Source organism: Gopherus evgoodei, unplaced genomic scaffold (assembly GCF_007399415.2).
Source record: "Gopherus evgoodei ecotype Sinaloan lineage unplaced genomic scaffold, rGopEvg1_v1.p scaffold_34_arrow_ctg1, whole genome shotgun sequence".
In the NCBI taxonomy this organism is placed as follows: domain Eukaryota; kingdom Metazoa; phylum Chordata; order Testudines; family Testudinidae; genus Gopherus; species Gopherus evgoodei.
Genome location: NW_022060016.1, coordinates 5,591,701 through 5,607,041, shown reverse-complemented (window position 1 = coordinate 5,607,041; position 15,341 = coordinate 5,591,701). Strand labels below are relative to the sequence as shown.

Here is a 15,341-nt window from a genome sequence, read left to right as displayed (position 1 = left end):
TGTACTCGCCGGGCGGTTCCCTACCAGGTCTTCGGCGGCGGGTCCTTCACCCGCCAGAGCCATGCCGTCAAAGACCCGGTAGGGAACCGGTTCCTAAGATTTTGGCAGCTCATCACTGTTCTAGTGTGGTTTGAAACACTTCCATGAGAGCTCAGCTCTTTGTCAACAGAGAATCCCCCCAAAACCTTGTCTAGAGCTGACAAGAGATTGTTTTTCTTCAGTACCACATAGTGACCTTTAAGGCTGTTTGCACCATTTGTGTCACTCGCAGGTCCCCCAGATAAGTTGCCCACTGTTGCCTTTTGCAGCTTGCCCTTCTTCAGGGTGTAGCCCACAGTCCTTTCTATCAACTGCTTTGTCCTATGAGTCCTACCAGGAATGTCCATCAGCCACAGGTGGGAGAGATAAGGATGACCTCAACTAACTACATGGATCTCCACAAGGATTTTCCATGGCCATAGCTGGTTTGAGTTAAATATCCCGTCGTAAAAACCCAAAACTTCCTGCAATAAAGGCATAGCCCATTTGTAATGGCTGGGGTTACTCAGCATGTTTCCTCTTGACCTGACCTACCCGCCATCATTTTCCTAGTCTAAAGAAACCCATCATATCTCATTTCTACTATTCCTCCCATTGCTTTAGAGCCACCAAGTTCCCCTCTTGGGACAGGGTGTCTCATTCCCACTTGCACCGCCTGGAGCTGAACAGCAGTTCTTTTGTGTACCTTTTTTTTATCTTTTAAAATATTTTTAAATATAACAAAGAGCAGGACCAGGGAGTGACAAACTGGGAATGTTCTTAATGTTTTCTCTGAAGACTATGTGGGTGCCTCAGTTTCCCCTATGCAGTTCTTAAGTATCTAGGTGGTGGGATAAGGGTGTGTGATTGCTGCAGAGCAAAGGGCCAGTGAGCATAAATGCCTGGCACTCTTGTCTCCTAGCAACTGAGGGCCTGAGCCCCTCCTCTGCAAAGTACCAACTGAAGGTGTTGAAGACAAAGAGATGAGGTGACGTCCTGGCCCGGAAAAGGCCAGAAAAGAGGGGCTGGAGGGATTTTTCAGTTTGGAGCTGGCTGGGGACTAGAAGTGAGGCCAGACGGGGTTGTCTGGCTCATTGGGCCTCAGAATGGACCCGGCCGAGGGGTCCGGCTCGCGGTACCTACAAGCTCTGTTTTAGACCATGTTTCTGTCATCAAATAAACCTCTGTTTTACTGGCTGGCTGAGAGTCATGTCTGACCGTGAAGTAGGGGTGCAGGACCCTTTGGCTTCCCCAGGACCCTGCCTGGGCTGTGGGAAGTGCACGGAGGGGCATATGCTGAATACTCCAAGGAGAGACCCAGGAGGTGAAGCAGCGTGAGCTTCTTGCCCTGAAGACAGTCTGCTCCTAGGGAGAGGAGGCTCCCCAAAGTCCTGACTGGCTTTGTGGGGAGCAGTTCCAGAGCATCGCCCGGGAACTCCGTGACACAGGGACAGGAAGAAAAGTGTTGTTTCAGTCTCTGTGACACCTGAACTAGATCCCCACCTTCCCCATCACCACAGCAATGTTACCATCTGTCAGAGCCACCGTGGAGTTTATTTTCTTCACATCCTGCCCTCCACCTCTCAAGCGTCATATGATGCAGTCATAGGTGCTGACTCCATGGGTGCTCCAGGGCCGGAGTACCCATGGATAAAAATTAGCAGGTGCTTAGGACTCACCAGCAGCCAGCTCCCCACCTTCTCCCAGCACCTCCTACCTGCCAATGGCACCACCGATCAACTCCTCTCCCTCCCTCCAGCTCCCCTCCCACCACGGATCAGCTGTTCTGCAGCATGCAGGAGGCACTGAGAGGGAAGGGAAGGAGCAGGGACAGGGCTCACTCAGAGGAGGAAGCGGAAAGAGATGGGGAAGAGGCGGGAGGGTGAGGCATTCCGGGAAGGGGTGGAGTGGGGGACAGCGTCTGGGTTTGAGTGGGGGTTTTGCGCCCCCCCAGGACAGTTGGAAGCCGGCGCCTGTGGATGCAGTGTTCTCAGGTCTCTGTGCTTGGGGCTCACACTTTAATTTCTGTGATCTGAAATCGGACTCATTAGGGCTGCAGATTAAAGAGTCACCAACCGGAAAGGGGAATTCAATTAATCCCAAACATGACATGAGCATTATGAGATTAAATCCCAGTTTGGCTCGATTTCCAAAGCCACTTCTGGTCATTTTCCTGCTGAGTTAGGATTATTTGCCGAAGGAAAGGCTCGCTGTTTTTTTCCCATTAGGATGATGATGATAAAATTTTCTTAAATAACACAACTCCGTAATAATGAGACAGTGCTGAGTGAAACGGGTTTGAATAGGTCAGAGGTGACCGCAGTGGGAGAATCTTGTCCTAGTTCAGAATCATCACATTTACCCTGCTCTGGAACGTGCCTTTATATGAAACCGAAAGTGTCTTTTACCTCTTTGAGATGCAGGTTTTCTCTCTTTACTGCAGGCTGTTTGGTCATGTAACTTTGACAAAATTTAGTTCAGGTTTATAGGGGATGTAGAGATTTTATTTCTTAGTTTATTTTTGCTTCTTTCCTGGCCCATCCACTCCATTCCTTCCCCTCCTCAGTCGCTTGCTCTCCCCCACCCTGTCTCACATGCTCATTTTCACCATAAGGCCCAAAAAGGCATATTTGTTGTTTTGACAGCTGTATTATGCTAAGTTCAGGTTTTATTTATTTGCATACGAGAGGTGACATCTGTCATGAAATGTCCACGTTTGTTTTTAAGAATGGTGATGGATGCATGATGCAGTGGGTAGTTTTTTCTGTTAAAAAGTTTTGCAACCAGTTATTTTGAGGAGAGCAGGGACCCTTTTTCCTTTCGAGGAGGCCGGCTGTTAAAGTCTGAGGCCAAGCTTTGGAAGCCGCCTCAAAACCGGGCTTTTCTTTCCTTTTTGCTACCTTTGGCGGACACACGTCCATGCTATGGTTGGTAACAACCGCTATATTAAGAAAACTTCTGAGTTACGGGAGACTTTTCCAAACTGAGGTTAGCCCAAAGTCTGCTCATTCTAATTAGATTGGGCCACAGTGTGTGTCTCCAATGTGTATTTCACATGCATCTGTGTTGATCACCTATCAGATCTGCACAGGGAAAGAATAGTTCCCCAAATCTAACTACTCCTAATACTCTGCCCTACAAAATCATTGACTGTGCGTTCCTCATCCTGTGAAAGCATCTAAAGAAACCAAGCTGTCAGGTATGAACGGCTCAGTGAGAACCGTTAAACTTCTGCTTATTAAAGCCTCACTAAGGTCTGTATTTGTGTTGGAGGGGGAAGGAACAAGATTACCCACACATTTGTGCAATCTAAGGATGAAGCTTTAATTGGCTTTGAGATTGTAGTTTAAACATGAAATCATTTGGTTTCAATAATTGAACTATTCAGCCAGTTCAGTGTGGATTGCACAGCCTGGATGAACTTTTCTGACAGGGGTTTATATCTGAACAGGCAGCCACTCCTTGGATGACTGTTTTTAGGATTTATGAATGTGGATTATCTGTTGTGTTATTCTGATCCTTCGACTAAACCAATGTCTTGATTCGAATGCAATATCATTTGCTGACTGATTTACTGATTTGCCCGTAGCTTGACAACTGTGTTCAACCCATAGTTAGTGTCATAGTGTTTATATCGGTTCAGCCTTAGTGATTTGATTTGTTTGGTCATATTTATAAAATGTCTCAAAGGGCTATCGACTCATATTTCTTTCCGAAAGAAACATGGGTCGGAACCATAAAGATGCTGGAAATCAACCAGTCCATCCTGGAGTCTAAATCAGCGCCCTCTAAATTAACCCTTTGGGTGTCACGGGGCAGCAGCTGAAGGAAGCACCAATTCCAGCTCCAGCTGGCTCACAGCTCCTGTAGGAAAAATGAGCTAGCCCCACCCAGGGAGCGATGCTGTTGAGCGAGACGGGGTTGGTGATGTGTGTGGGGGGAGATCTTGGGGTAGAAATGATGCTCCAAACCATCCGGGAAGGAATCCCTGAATGCTGGAGTACGCACAGCGCAGCACCTTCCTGGTTGGAGTTGGAGGTGGCTTCTTGTTAAGGAAATGCAGCTATGCAGCCCAAGGAGCGAGGACCTAGGCTCCGATGCCCAGGACAAGCAGGAATCTTCTCAAGGTGCTCCATAGTCTGCATCTCCTCTTAACGCAGCCTTCACAGGAGCATAGATCTGTTTAGTGTCTTGGTTCATCTGAGGGATGAATCTGACATGGCCCTGGACTGTAGTTCTTCATGTAGTTGGTGTGAAATTGAATTGAGGGAGGGGGGTGAAATTGTCTTGCCGGCTCAGGCAACAGCATTGGCATAGCTGGGTTGGTCCTGGGGCATTAGATAGACAAGGTACGGGAGGGAACATGGTTCAGTGGACCAACTTGTGCTGATGAGAGACTGCTGTGGGGCTGCAGTGAGCTCTTCTGCAGCTGGCCTGACGAGGAGCCCTGTGAAACTCCAAAGCCCTGAAAGAATCAGACTCAGAGACTTTAAGGTCAGAAGGCACCATTATGATCTAGTCTGACCTCCTGCACAATGCAGGCCACAGAATCTCACCCACCCACTCCTGTAACAAACCCCTAACCTATGTCTGAGCTACTGACGGCCTCAAATCATGGTTTAAAGACTTCAAGGTGCAGAGAATCCTCCAGCAAATGACCCGTGCCCCACACTGCAGAGGAAGGTGAAAAAACCCCAGGGCCTCTGCCAATCTGCCCTGGAGGAAAATTCCTTCCCGACCCCAAATATGGCGATCAGCTAAACTCCGAGCATGTGAAGTGTGTCAACGAATGATATTCCCGCACCCAATTTGTGTCTCTTCACAAATGTCATTGCAGGCAGAGCATGAGTGCTTGAATTTCTCCTCCTCCCGCCCCAGGCTCAAGGCTGAGTATGGCTGGAAGGGTAGCTTGAAAATTCAAGCTTGGGTCGAAACTTGAAAGGTGAAGCAATGTGGGTGTCACAGGACCTGCAGCAGCAGGTGATTTCTGACAGCCGGCGTCTTGCTAATGCAGAGAGAGAACCCGTGACTGGGGAGTCTCAGCTGGGAAATGAGATGCAGGTTTGTAACATGGTGGGTAGGGAACCATTGGAACAGCTCAGAACGAGAATGGATCCCTCCCCCGAGAGCTCCTGCGGAGGGACGAAGAGAGCCAGACGTTCCCTGTCCTGAGGCATGGGGGATTTAAGAGATGTGTGTTTGATGGGGCTGGAAGTGATGGGTGTTGGTGAGGAAGGGCTGGAACGGGCAGCTGGATTAATGGACTCCATGGAAAAACTGTTCTTGGTATTTATCTTATAGCCTCTGAAATAACATTAATGCTCTGAACATGAGCTTGTCTGCCAGGGCTCGACTGTCACCAGCCACCACTGGCAGTAGGTCGTAGGGCCCAGAAACGGCACATGCTGGCAAGGGCCAGCAATTTATTCCCAGTATTTAACACTGCTGAGATTGCAGGGCTTGCTGGTACCTTATAAATTAAAGGCTCCACCTACCATTGATTCCTAGCTCTCAGCTACAGCTGTGCATCAGTCCAGCTCAAAGCACTTTGCAAAGCTGGTCAGCAGCCTTGTCTCTAGTTTACAGATGGGGAAACTGAGGCAAGGAGCATGGAAACGACTCACCCATGGTCCCCCAGCAGGCCCAGGCGTTGCATTAGGAACAGAATCAGGTGTCCAGTGCTCCAACCCCTGGGCCATGCTCCCTCCTGCCTGCATCCCACCCGGCAGGCTCCAGCTCGCTCCTTGAGGTTCTTGTGTTTCTTAAGGCCAGACTGCAGTGACTCAAACAGCTTTGGAGCAGAACGAAAGGTTAAAATAAACGGGCCAGTGAAGCGAGCCATGCACAGCTGTGGAACGGGAAGCCAGACAGGAGTCCAAAGCATAAAGCTAACCAAGGCACAGTCCTGAGGGGCCAGGATCTCTGCTTGGCCACTCGGGAGCCTTTAATTTATCCAGGGAGCAGAGAGAGACGGGACGGTGTCATGGATTTAGTTCCTGGTGTGGCCGTGGCAGCTGAGTACAACCGTCGTCCAAAGCATCTGATTGTGTAAGGGCCACGACCCTCCGATTGAAAGTATTTAGGCACGTACCACTTATTGGTGTGTCCCCTCCCTCCCCCAGCATACAGCCACGCACCCACACATACTGCCCCAGGGTACCATGCCCCCCTTCCTATTGATTTCAGGAGCCAGGCCAAACCCTCTGAGCACAGAAAGCAGCTGCATAATATTCAATGCGAGGGCTCACGCTTCACTCCGACCAGTGCAGGCAGCTACACAGGCCGGCCAGCCAGTAAGGGCCCACAATCGCACGCATGCAGCCGTCTCGGGGTGGGGCTGCAGCCTGGCATGCCACAGGCAGCAACCGGATTGCGCTGCGTCTGGCAGCAGACCATTGCACAGGTGCACTCGGGCACCATCGGGGCTCAGAGGGTGAACAGCCAAGGGGGATCCTGTAGGAGCAAGGACAGGGGGTGGGACCTCTCCACGCAGCCTGGGGCACATGTCCAGGTCTGATGGACACACTTCAGACAGGCTGTGGACACACTGGAGAGGGCTCGAAGAGCCACGAGAATGATTCCAGGGCTGGAAAATCTGCCCGAGAGTGAGTGAGACTAAAAGCAGCTCAATCTAGGTAACAGGATTGTAATTAACCACTGGACAAGGCTGACACAGAGGGAGAAATTCTGGGCTAAATGCACCGGCACTAACCCATCCGTGAAAGCAGATTGGCAGCTGCTCTGCGCCAAGAGGGCTGAACCAGCAGGAGCACTCCGGGCAATCGACAGCCCTCGCAATTCAAAGAAAAATCAAATGAAAAGTGGGCATTTGCCCCTTCCCCACGCAGCATGGCAAACAGAGTTTAAAAGCCCTAACCCCAACTCCCGAAATTTGCAACAGTCTCTGGATTTTATTCCTTCCCCCCCAGCCCAGGGGCATTTCCAGGAGGCAGGTGGCCACACCCCCCTGGGGCTATTTCACTGCCTAACCGGTGAAGTTGTCCACCAGGTGCTTCTGAGGCCACTTGCCAAGCCCTTGGGAGGTCAGGTGAGCGAAGAGCTGTTCCTTGGCGCTCTGGTAAGACTCAGCCTGGCTCTAAAGAGGGAGAAAGAGGCACACTGTGAACTGGGCGGGGCATGGCGGGGCTAAAGGACTCGAGCAAAAGGGTTTAGGCCTCGCAGTCAGACGGGGGTGAGAATCAGCCCCACGTTACAGAGCCGGAGCTGGGGGCGGGGGAATGGACCAGAACGGGGACTGAGGCATAAACTGGGGAAGTGATCTGACTAAAGTCACATGCAGAGTCAGTGGCAGATGGGAACAGAACCCAGGAGTTCTGCCCCTTAGTCCCCATCTCCCTTCTCCTAACCACTATACCCCTCTCCCCACTCCCACAGCTGGGAGCAGAACCCAGGAGTCCAGAATCCTACCATTCTTCCTGACATAGCCACACACCCACCCTCCAGTGTCTTCCCTTCCACACTTGGCAGCCCTCACCTCATATAACATGCCCCCTTCCCCATCCCTGCCCCCCGTAGCACCCAACCTTGGCTTGGTGGTAAGTGGGCAGTGCCAGCAGGGCATTCCTGTTCATCTGCTGCGCCACCTCCCTGAAGTATCGCAGCATGGCGGCTTTGCAGATCTGGCTGGGGAAGACCTGGTCCTCCGCGGCGGGGTTTCTGGAGGGGAGGGTGTGAAGGAGATGCTCAGATAGAGGGGGCAAAGGCAGCTCCAGCTGCTGATTAACAGCCTTGGGTGCTAGTGACCCGGCTTTATCCACAGACTGGGGACAGACACACCTCGGCCCCAGTGCCCCGCCACCTGCCAAACCCATCCACAGCCAGCCACAGAGGGGCCAGTTACTACCGGCACCTTGACTGTTCTCTGCCATAAGGAACGGAGACACTCGCTCGTGTCACACACAGGCCACTGGGCTGGGGCGGCTCTGGGCGAACACCCAGCTACAGCCACACTGGAGGGTGAACCAGGCTCCAGTGCTCATTTCCGGAGACCCCCAGCACCAGGGAGGGGGGCTTAGATGGGGGCACTGCAGGAGGCAGAGGCACCATCTGGGGGGGAGCCCAAGCACTGTGTTCACGTGGGAGCCCCTGGGGTACAACCCCCACCCCCATCCACTGGGGATCATTCCCCAGCATCCCCAATCCTGCTGGCACTAGAGGACCAGTCAGGGGACTCAGGGGACCCAGAGATTAATTCCCACCCCCGCACCGTGATCCTCACCCCACCACTCACTTCGGCACAGGCAGCCCAGTGGTGCCGTCCACCAGCTCTGGGGCTGCGTCCCCACGGCACCAGTTGAGGCTCAGCCTGCTGCACTCGGCGCTGGAGCTAAGGGGGCCGACGTGGGGTCCCAGGAAGAAGCAGACCTGGTGCTGGGCATAGGGGGCTGGCAGGTCGGCCTCGGGGCCCAGCTGCAGCCGCTCGTTGATGACCCAGTTCAGGGCAGGCTGGGTGGGGCTGGGGTCCGCTGGGCAGGGGGAGGAGAGAGGCAGAAGCAGCTGTGAGGCCATTGCTGTGTGGCCCCTTCCAAGGCATTGAGCTCCCCTGCCCTGCTCCCTGTGGCACAGCACCCCCTTGTGCCACACTGGCATCAGCACTGTGCAGGGAGAGCGCCCCCTGCCGGGCCTCTGTCCCCTCCCTCGCTGCAGCACAGCACCACCTTGTGCCATGCTGGCGTCAGCACTGTGCAGGGAGAGCGCCCCCTGCTGAGTCTCTGTCCCCTCCCTCCCTGTGGCACAGCGCCCCTTTGTGCCACGCTGGCGTCAGCGCTGTGCAGGGGGAGCGCCCCCTGCCGGGCCCGTCCCCTCTCCCTGTGGCACAGCACCCCCTTGTGCCACACTGGCATCAGCACTGTGCAGGGAGAGCGCCCCCTGCCGGGCCTCTGTCCCCTCCCTCGCTGCAGCACAGCACCACCTTGTGCCACGCTGGCATCAGCACTGTGCAGGGAGAGCGCCCCCTGCTGAGTCTCTGTCCCCTCTCTCCCTGTGGCACAGCGCCCCCTTGTGCCACGCTGGCATCAGCGTTGTGCAGGGGGAGCGCCCCCTGCCGGGACCCTGTCCCCTCTCTCCCTGTGGCACAGCGCCACCTTGTGCCACGCTGGCATCAGTGCTGTGCAGGGAGAGCGCCCCCTGCCGGGCCTGTCCCCTCTCTCCCTGTGGCACAGCGCCCCTTGCTGAGCCCCCTGCCCAGCGGCACAGCGCCCCCTTGTGCCACGCTGGCGTCAGCGCTGTGCAGGGGGAGCGCCCCCTGCCGGGACCCTGTCCCCTCTCTCCCTGTGGCACAGCGCCCCTTGCTGAGCCCCCCACCCAGTGGCACAGCACCCCCTTGTGCCACACTGGCATCAGCGTTGTGCAGGGGGAGCGCCCCCTGCCGGGCCCGTCCCCTCTCTCCCTGTGGCACAGCGCCCCCTTGTGCCATGCTGGCATCAGTGCTGTGCAGGGAGAGCACCCCCTGCTGGGACCCTGTCCCCTCTCTCCCTGTGGCACAGCGCCCCCTTGTGCCACGCTGGCGTCAGTGCTGTGCAGGGAGAGCGCCCCCTGCTGGGACCCTGTCCCCTCTCTCCCTGCGGCACAGCGCCCCTTGCTGGGCCCCCACTCCACAGATCCTCTCCCGAGCACACCCCTCCACTCTCCCAGCACAGTGCCTCCATCAAGCCCCCTCCATGCTCTGCTCCCTGCAGCACAGTGCCCCTACTGAACCCCCCTGCACGACTGTGCTCCCCACTAGCCCCTCACACCACTCCCTGCAGCCTGGCACTGTTACTGATGCCCCCCCCATGCATTACACCTCCCCACTGAGCCCCCTGCAGCACAGCACCCCCCACTCAGCCCCGCTGCCCACAGCAGCCTCAGTTCTCACCTAGGATGATGCTGGAGAGGTACAGCGGCTCCATGAAGTGGCTGAGGAGCGCCCCCTGCAGGCCCAGCACGCTCCAGCGGCTCAGCTTGTCGCTGCCGGAGGCGCAGCAGACGCAGGCGGCCAGCAGGCTTGCAGGGCAGCTGGAGACGGGCGTCAGCACGCCCTTGGCATGGACGTAGAGGCTGCCCAAGGGCTTCCTCCCAGGGAACGGGATGCTGCAGTGAGTGGGGTGGGGGGACAGGCACGGCGGGTCAGAGGGGGGCAGGGGACAGGGCCATTGGGTTGGGGGCAACTTGGGGTTTATCAGCCACTAGAAAAAGGGCTGATTTCTAGGGAGAAAAAAGACGAACAGGCCCCAGCCCCATGACAGCAGCCCCCAGCATGAACCCACACATCTGCCCCATAGCAGATCCCCACCATCCTCAGCACCACACCCCCAGCACCTCCCTGACACCCCACTGCCCCTCAGCTCCACCTCACTGCCCTGGCCCCCGCCACAGCCTAGTACTACTCCCCATCTCTGCCATGCTCCTCTACACCATGGCAGCACCCTGCCCCCTAGCTCCCTCCCACTCCTCTGCCTCCATCACCACACTGTGGATCCCCAGCTCTAACCCTCCAGCTCACCCTCCCACAGCAATGCCACCCCACACCTGTGTCCCCTGGCACTCCCCAGCATTGCCCTCCAGCCCCCAGACTCACGGTAAGTTCTCGGAGGCCCCTGTGGGCACACAGCTCAGATACAGGTGCACAAAGACCTTCGGCTTGAGGGCCAGCAGCCCCTGCTCTGATGAGGGCTGGAAGATGCATTTCTCCCGGTCCACCGGCTCCTTCACGCTGCACCACAGCAGAAGCTGTTTGTATAGGTACCTGCTGGGCCGGGGAGGGAAGCAGAGATCCCCCATCACCGCCAGGACTGGTCCCACAAGAGCTTGGACCCCTGCCCCCACCCCCACAGGACCGGACTGATCTCCCCAACCTTCACATCCACCCATAAAACCCCCTCAGTTGGACATACGACTAGATCCCATTCGCTGCCCCCCATCAATTTCAAACCCAGCACTCGTCACCTCAACTTCTCCAGCCCACAGAACACCCTAAATTCATCTCCTCCCCCAAGGACTCGTCCATCCTGTCCATACAGTGGGTTACAGAAGGGGAGCTAGGAGGCAGGACTCCTGGGTTCTATACCCAGCTCTGGGAGGGGAGTGGGTCTAGTAGTTAGTGCAGGGGGGCTGGGAGTTAGGGTCTGATTCCTGCTATGGGAGAGTGTCTCCTATTATAACTACTAGGCTCCAGCCTCGATAAGGAGAATCGGGCCCCTCCCTGACTGTTATGGGCTGGCTCCTCCAGACCCCATTGGCCCCTCCCCATCTCTAGCCCGTCCAGCCAGCCTCACATTGCAGCTCAGTGACCAGAGCACATCTCACCTCTGCAGTGCCCGGCGAGCCACCACCAGGCCGTGCATGTCCTGGAGCCGCCAGCCTCTGAAATCCAGCCAGCCACCGTAGCAGGTATCGCCAGTGCCCAGCGCCACCAGCTCAAAGCTCTCCCTCCAATCCTGCTGCGTGTCCATCACCTCTGCAGGGCAGGGTTAAACCACAGCGCTGGGGCACCAGGAGGACAAAGACTGAGGAGGGAGGGTGGAGGCAGTGGGGCCAGGGGTTACCTGCCCTCATCACTGCCCCAGCCTCAAACTACTGTGACTCCTCCAGTTCAGTGATCAGAGCTGGGGGACTGGGAGCCAGGACTCCTGGGTTCTAGCCCCAGCTCAGAGAGGGGAGTGGGCTCTAATGGTTAAAGAGGGGAGGGGGCTGGGAGCCAGGACTCCTGGGTTCTAGCCCCAGCTCAGGGAGGGGAGTGGGCTCTAATGGTTAAAGAGGGGAGGGGACTGGGAGCCAGGACTCCTGGGTTCTATTCCTGGTTCTGGGACTTCTGCATCACTTAGAATTTGGGAGAAGGAAGCGGGCAGGTTTCCTAGCTTATATTCCTGGCTCCGACCCTTAAATGACACTCCCTTCTGAAAACTGGGGATAGAACCCAGGAGACCTGGCTCAAAGCACCAGGGAACGCACCAACCCATCTATGATCAGCCACCCATTTGTTCTTTCACCTGCGGAGGATTCTCCCCAGTCCATAGACCCCAACCTCCCACCCCACAGGGCTGAGTGCTTCTCTCCTGCCGGGGAGAGCGCCACCTCTGATCAACACACACCACAGTGCAGCCTGGGTCAGACCCCTGCAGGCCATCTGCCGCCTGGATGCATCTGCTCAACCGGTTCCTTCAAGGGGAAGGGTGAGCTTCTCCTGCAGCCATCCAGCCTTGTGGGGTAGTGGGGGGGCTGGCAGTGCCTGGCCTTGCCAGATGCGCCTCACCTCGCTCCAGGATGAAGGCTGCCACACTGCTCTTACAGCTCCAGTACTGCGGATCCCCTGCAAGGAGCCGGTCGAAGGTGTCGCTGGTGAGGGCCGCACAACGATGCACGTGGGAGATCACATTTTCTGCAGCAGGGGGATGGGGAGTGTGAAGAGAGCAGATCTGGTCCCTGGGCATCGAAGAACTCTGCCCAGACACTGCGGGGATGGGTGTCAGTGTAACCCCCTTATGCCAGGTGGGGGTCAGACCGGGCACACGGGGGGGGCAGTGCAACAGAGTCAGACTGGGCACATGGGGGGCAGCAGCAGAGGGACTGAGCACACCGGGGGGAGCAGCGCAACAGGGTCAGACCGGGCACGCGGGGAGCTGGGGGGAGCAGCGCGACGGGGTCAGACCGGGCACGCAGGGAGCTGGGGGGAGCAGCGCGACGGGGTCAGACCGGGCACGCAGGGAGCTGGGGGGAGCAGCGCGACGGGGTCAGACCGGGCACGCAGGGAGCTGGGGGGAGCAGCGCGACGGGGTCAGACCGGGCACGCAGGGAGCTGGGGGGAGCAGCGCGACGGGGTCAGACCGGGCACGCAGGGAGCTGGGGGGAGCAGCGCGACGGGGTCAGACCGGGCACACAGTTTGGGGGGTGGCACCATGGAGAGCCGGGAGGGGGGAAATCATGAGCAGGGCACAGAAGCATGTGGCATGAGAGGCCAGAGGAGAAGGCCTGGGAGAGGGCAGGGTTCAGAGCGACGCAATAGGGTTGGAGGGGCACGTGGCATGGGAAGCACCGATGGGACCAGACAGGGATGCCCAGGCCTGGGCACGGCTGGGGGAGAAGAGTTAGGGGAACCCCCAGGACTGGGCCCAGTGGGGCCAGACAGGGCTGCCTGGGGACACCAGGCTCTTGCCTGTGACCTGAGGTCTCAGGAAATAGGCCTCTAGCCACTGCTCTGAGGCTACAGGACAAGAGAGAAAGTGCTGCCAGTCCCAAGAGGCAGGAGGAGCGGTCGCTTTAGGGAGCACCACAGCATTCCCTGCACAAGGTAGGACCCCTGGGTTCTATTCTCCGGTTTGGGAGGGGAGGGGAGTCTAGTGGTTAGAGCGGGGGACAGGGGGCTGGGAACCAGGACTCTGGGGTTCTATTCCCCAGTTCTCAGAGGCGCTTGGGGGGGGGGGGTCTAGTGCTTACAGCAGGAGGTCAAGGGGAGGGCTGAGAACCAGGATGCCTGGGTTCTACTCCCCATTTAGCCACTAACTCTCTAGAGATTAAAGATCTTTGTTGCTCAGCATTATCAGCACAGGCTGGGGGTTCTGGGGTCCCCACCTGGCTTTATGGGGCCAACTGCCCAGTGCTGCTCTGCTCAGCGTGACCTTCACACTCACCTGGGTTCCCCGTCTCCATATGGAGCAGCTGGCCGGGGAGCACTGGATGCAGTGAGCAGTGCCCTGGGGTTTCTGGCACACGTTCTCAGGAACAGCCACTCACAGGGGACACAGGGCGGAATGGGCCCAGACAAGGGCTCTGCAGGGGGACTGACACCAGGGATGGATATTGGCACAGGGTAGGGGGAAATGCAGGCATGAGTCTCTCCAGCTAAACTCACTGCACCCCGGCCTCACTGCCCACCCCATACTAAGCTCTCCAGCCACCCCCTGTATCCCCAGGCTAGGCCATGCTATCCAGCCAGCCACACCCCCAGCCTCACCCTCACCCTCCACTATGCCACACCATCCATCCAACCCCAGCCCTTTCTACCAGCCCCACACTATGCCATGATGTCCAGCTTTCCCCACAACCTGCAGCCACACACCCGCCCCCATCACGGCTCTCCCCACTTACTAACAGGGTCCAAATCTGTCTCGCCTGGTTAAACTTACTGGGAGCTCCCTGCGATGTGCCCGGCCTGTCCCCAAACCACCAGGGGGGATGGCAGAGGCCCCCAGCTCCCAGAGTCACAAGACCCCAGCAGGACCTGACCTTGCACCCGAAAGGAAATTATTATTCTTGGGGTTAGCAAGAAAAGCTCAAAAAAATGTAACCCGAGCGTAACTGAGGTGACAATACTGCCTGAGCCCATGGCTGCAAGGGGGGAGCTACTCGGGATGTGACTGACGCTGCCTGAGTCTGCCGAGAGCCAGAGCCCACCGAGAGTCTGAGTGTGGGGGAACTGCCTCAGCTTCACTGGGTGCTGACTCCCAGCCCTACTGCTTCAGGGGGCCTGGCCAAGCCCATCCCTCTGAGAGCTGTGTGTGACAGGAGGGGGAGAGTACCTGCCCACACCCCAGAAGACACACCCCAGCTGCTGGGGGTAGTATGGCCCCTGCAAGGGCTGTCAGCCCTGCCGTACCAGAGAAGAGAGGGCCTGCTGCCACTCCTGGGGATAGGGCCCCATACCAATGCCCCTGCCTCTCAGGGAGGGGAGCCTCACCCCTGTCACTTCAGGTGGGGCAGAGACACAGCAAGGGGAGCAGAGCCCAATGCCATGATGCACCCAGGACTCCGGACTGGCCTAATCTTGCCCTGATATTTGCTCAGGCCCAACTCATGCTCATCAGCTGCCACCTGCACAGCAGCACCCCCTGGCCAGGAGGCACAACCTGGAGAGCCGGGCTCAGGCTGGGGATCCTTCCCTTCTGAGTCCAGGCACTCCCACCGGGACTAGCGCTGGATCGAGGGCGAAATCACCAGAAGACAAGGCGGATGGGAGGTATTTGGGCAGAGGGGGGTAGGGTGGTAAGTATTGGGGGCAAGAGGCAAGAAGAGGGGGAGGATGGGAGATATTTGGGGGGGGGGGCTAGAAGAGAAGCCATGGGAGGTATTTGGGGGGCAGGGGACTAGAAGAGAAGGAGGGTGGAAGGTATTTGAAGAAGGGGGCTAGAAGAGGGGGGCTGGGAGAGGAGAGCTGGGAGGTATTGGGGCAGGTGGGTAGAAGAAAGGGAGAATGGGAGGTATTTGGGGTGGGGGCTAGAAGAGGGGGAGGATGGGAGGTATTTGGGAGCAGGTGGGTAGAATAGGGGGGAGGAATATGGGGGCAGGGACTAGAAGAGGGGAGAGAATAGGAGGTGTTGGGGGTAGAA

The 15,341-nt window shown here is 57.2% G+C and overlaps 1 protein-coding gene across 1 annotated transcript; it reads right to left on the bottom strand.

Annotated features, from left to right (window-relative positions):
- Window positions 1–6,991: 6,991 nt before the first annotated feature.
- On the bottom strand, window positions 6,992–13,819 carry ADAD2 (adenosine deaminase domain containing 2). The gene is given in 8 exon segments (XM_030544533.1): window positions 6,992–7,114; window positions 7,563–7,695; window positions 8,270–8,504; window positions 9,896–10,110; window positions 10,598–10,768; window positions 11,326–11,476; window positions 12,272–12,397; window positions 13,647–13,819. Coding segments are annotated over 8 exon segments (1,173 nt in total). The 5' UTR covers window positions 13,666–13,819.
- Between the last annotated feature and the right edge of the window lie 1,522 nt (window positions 13,820–15,341).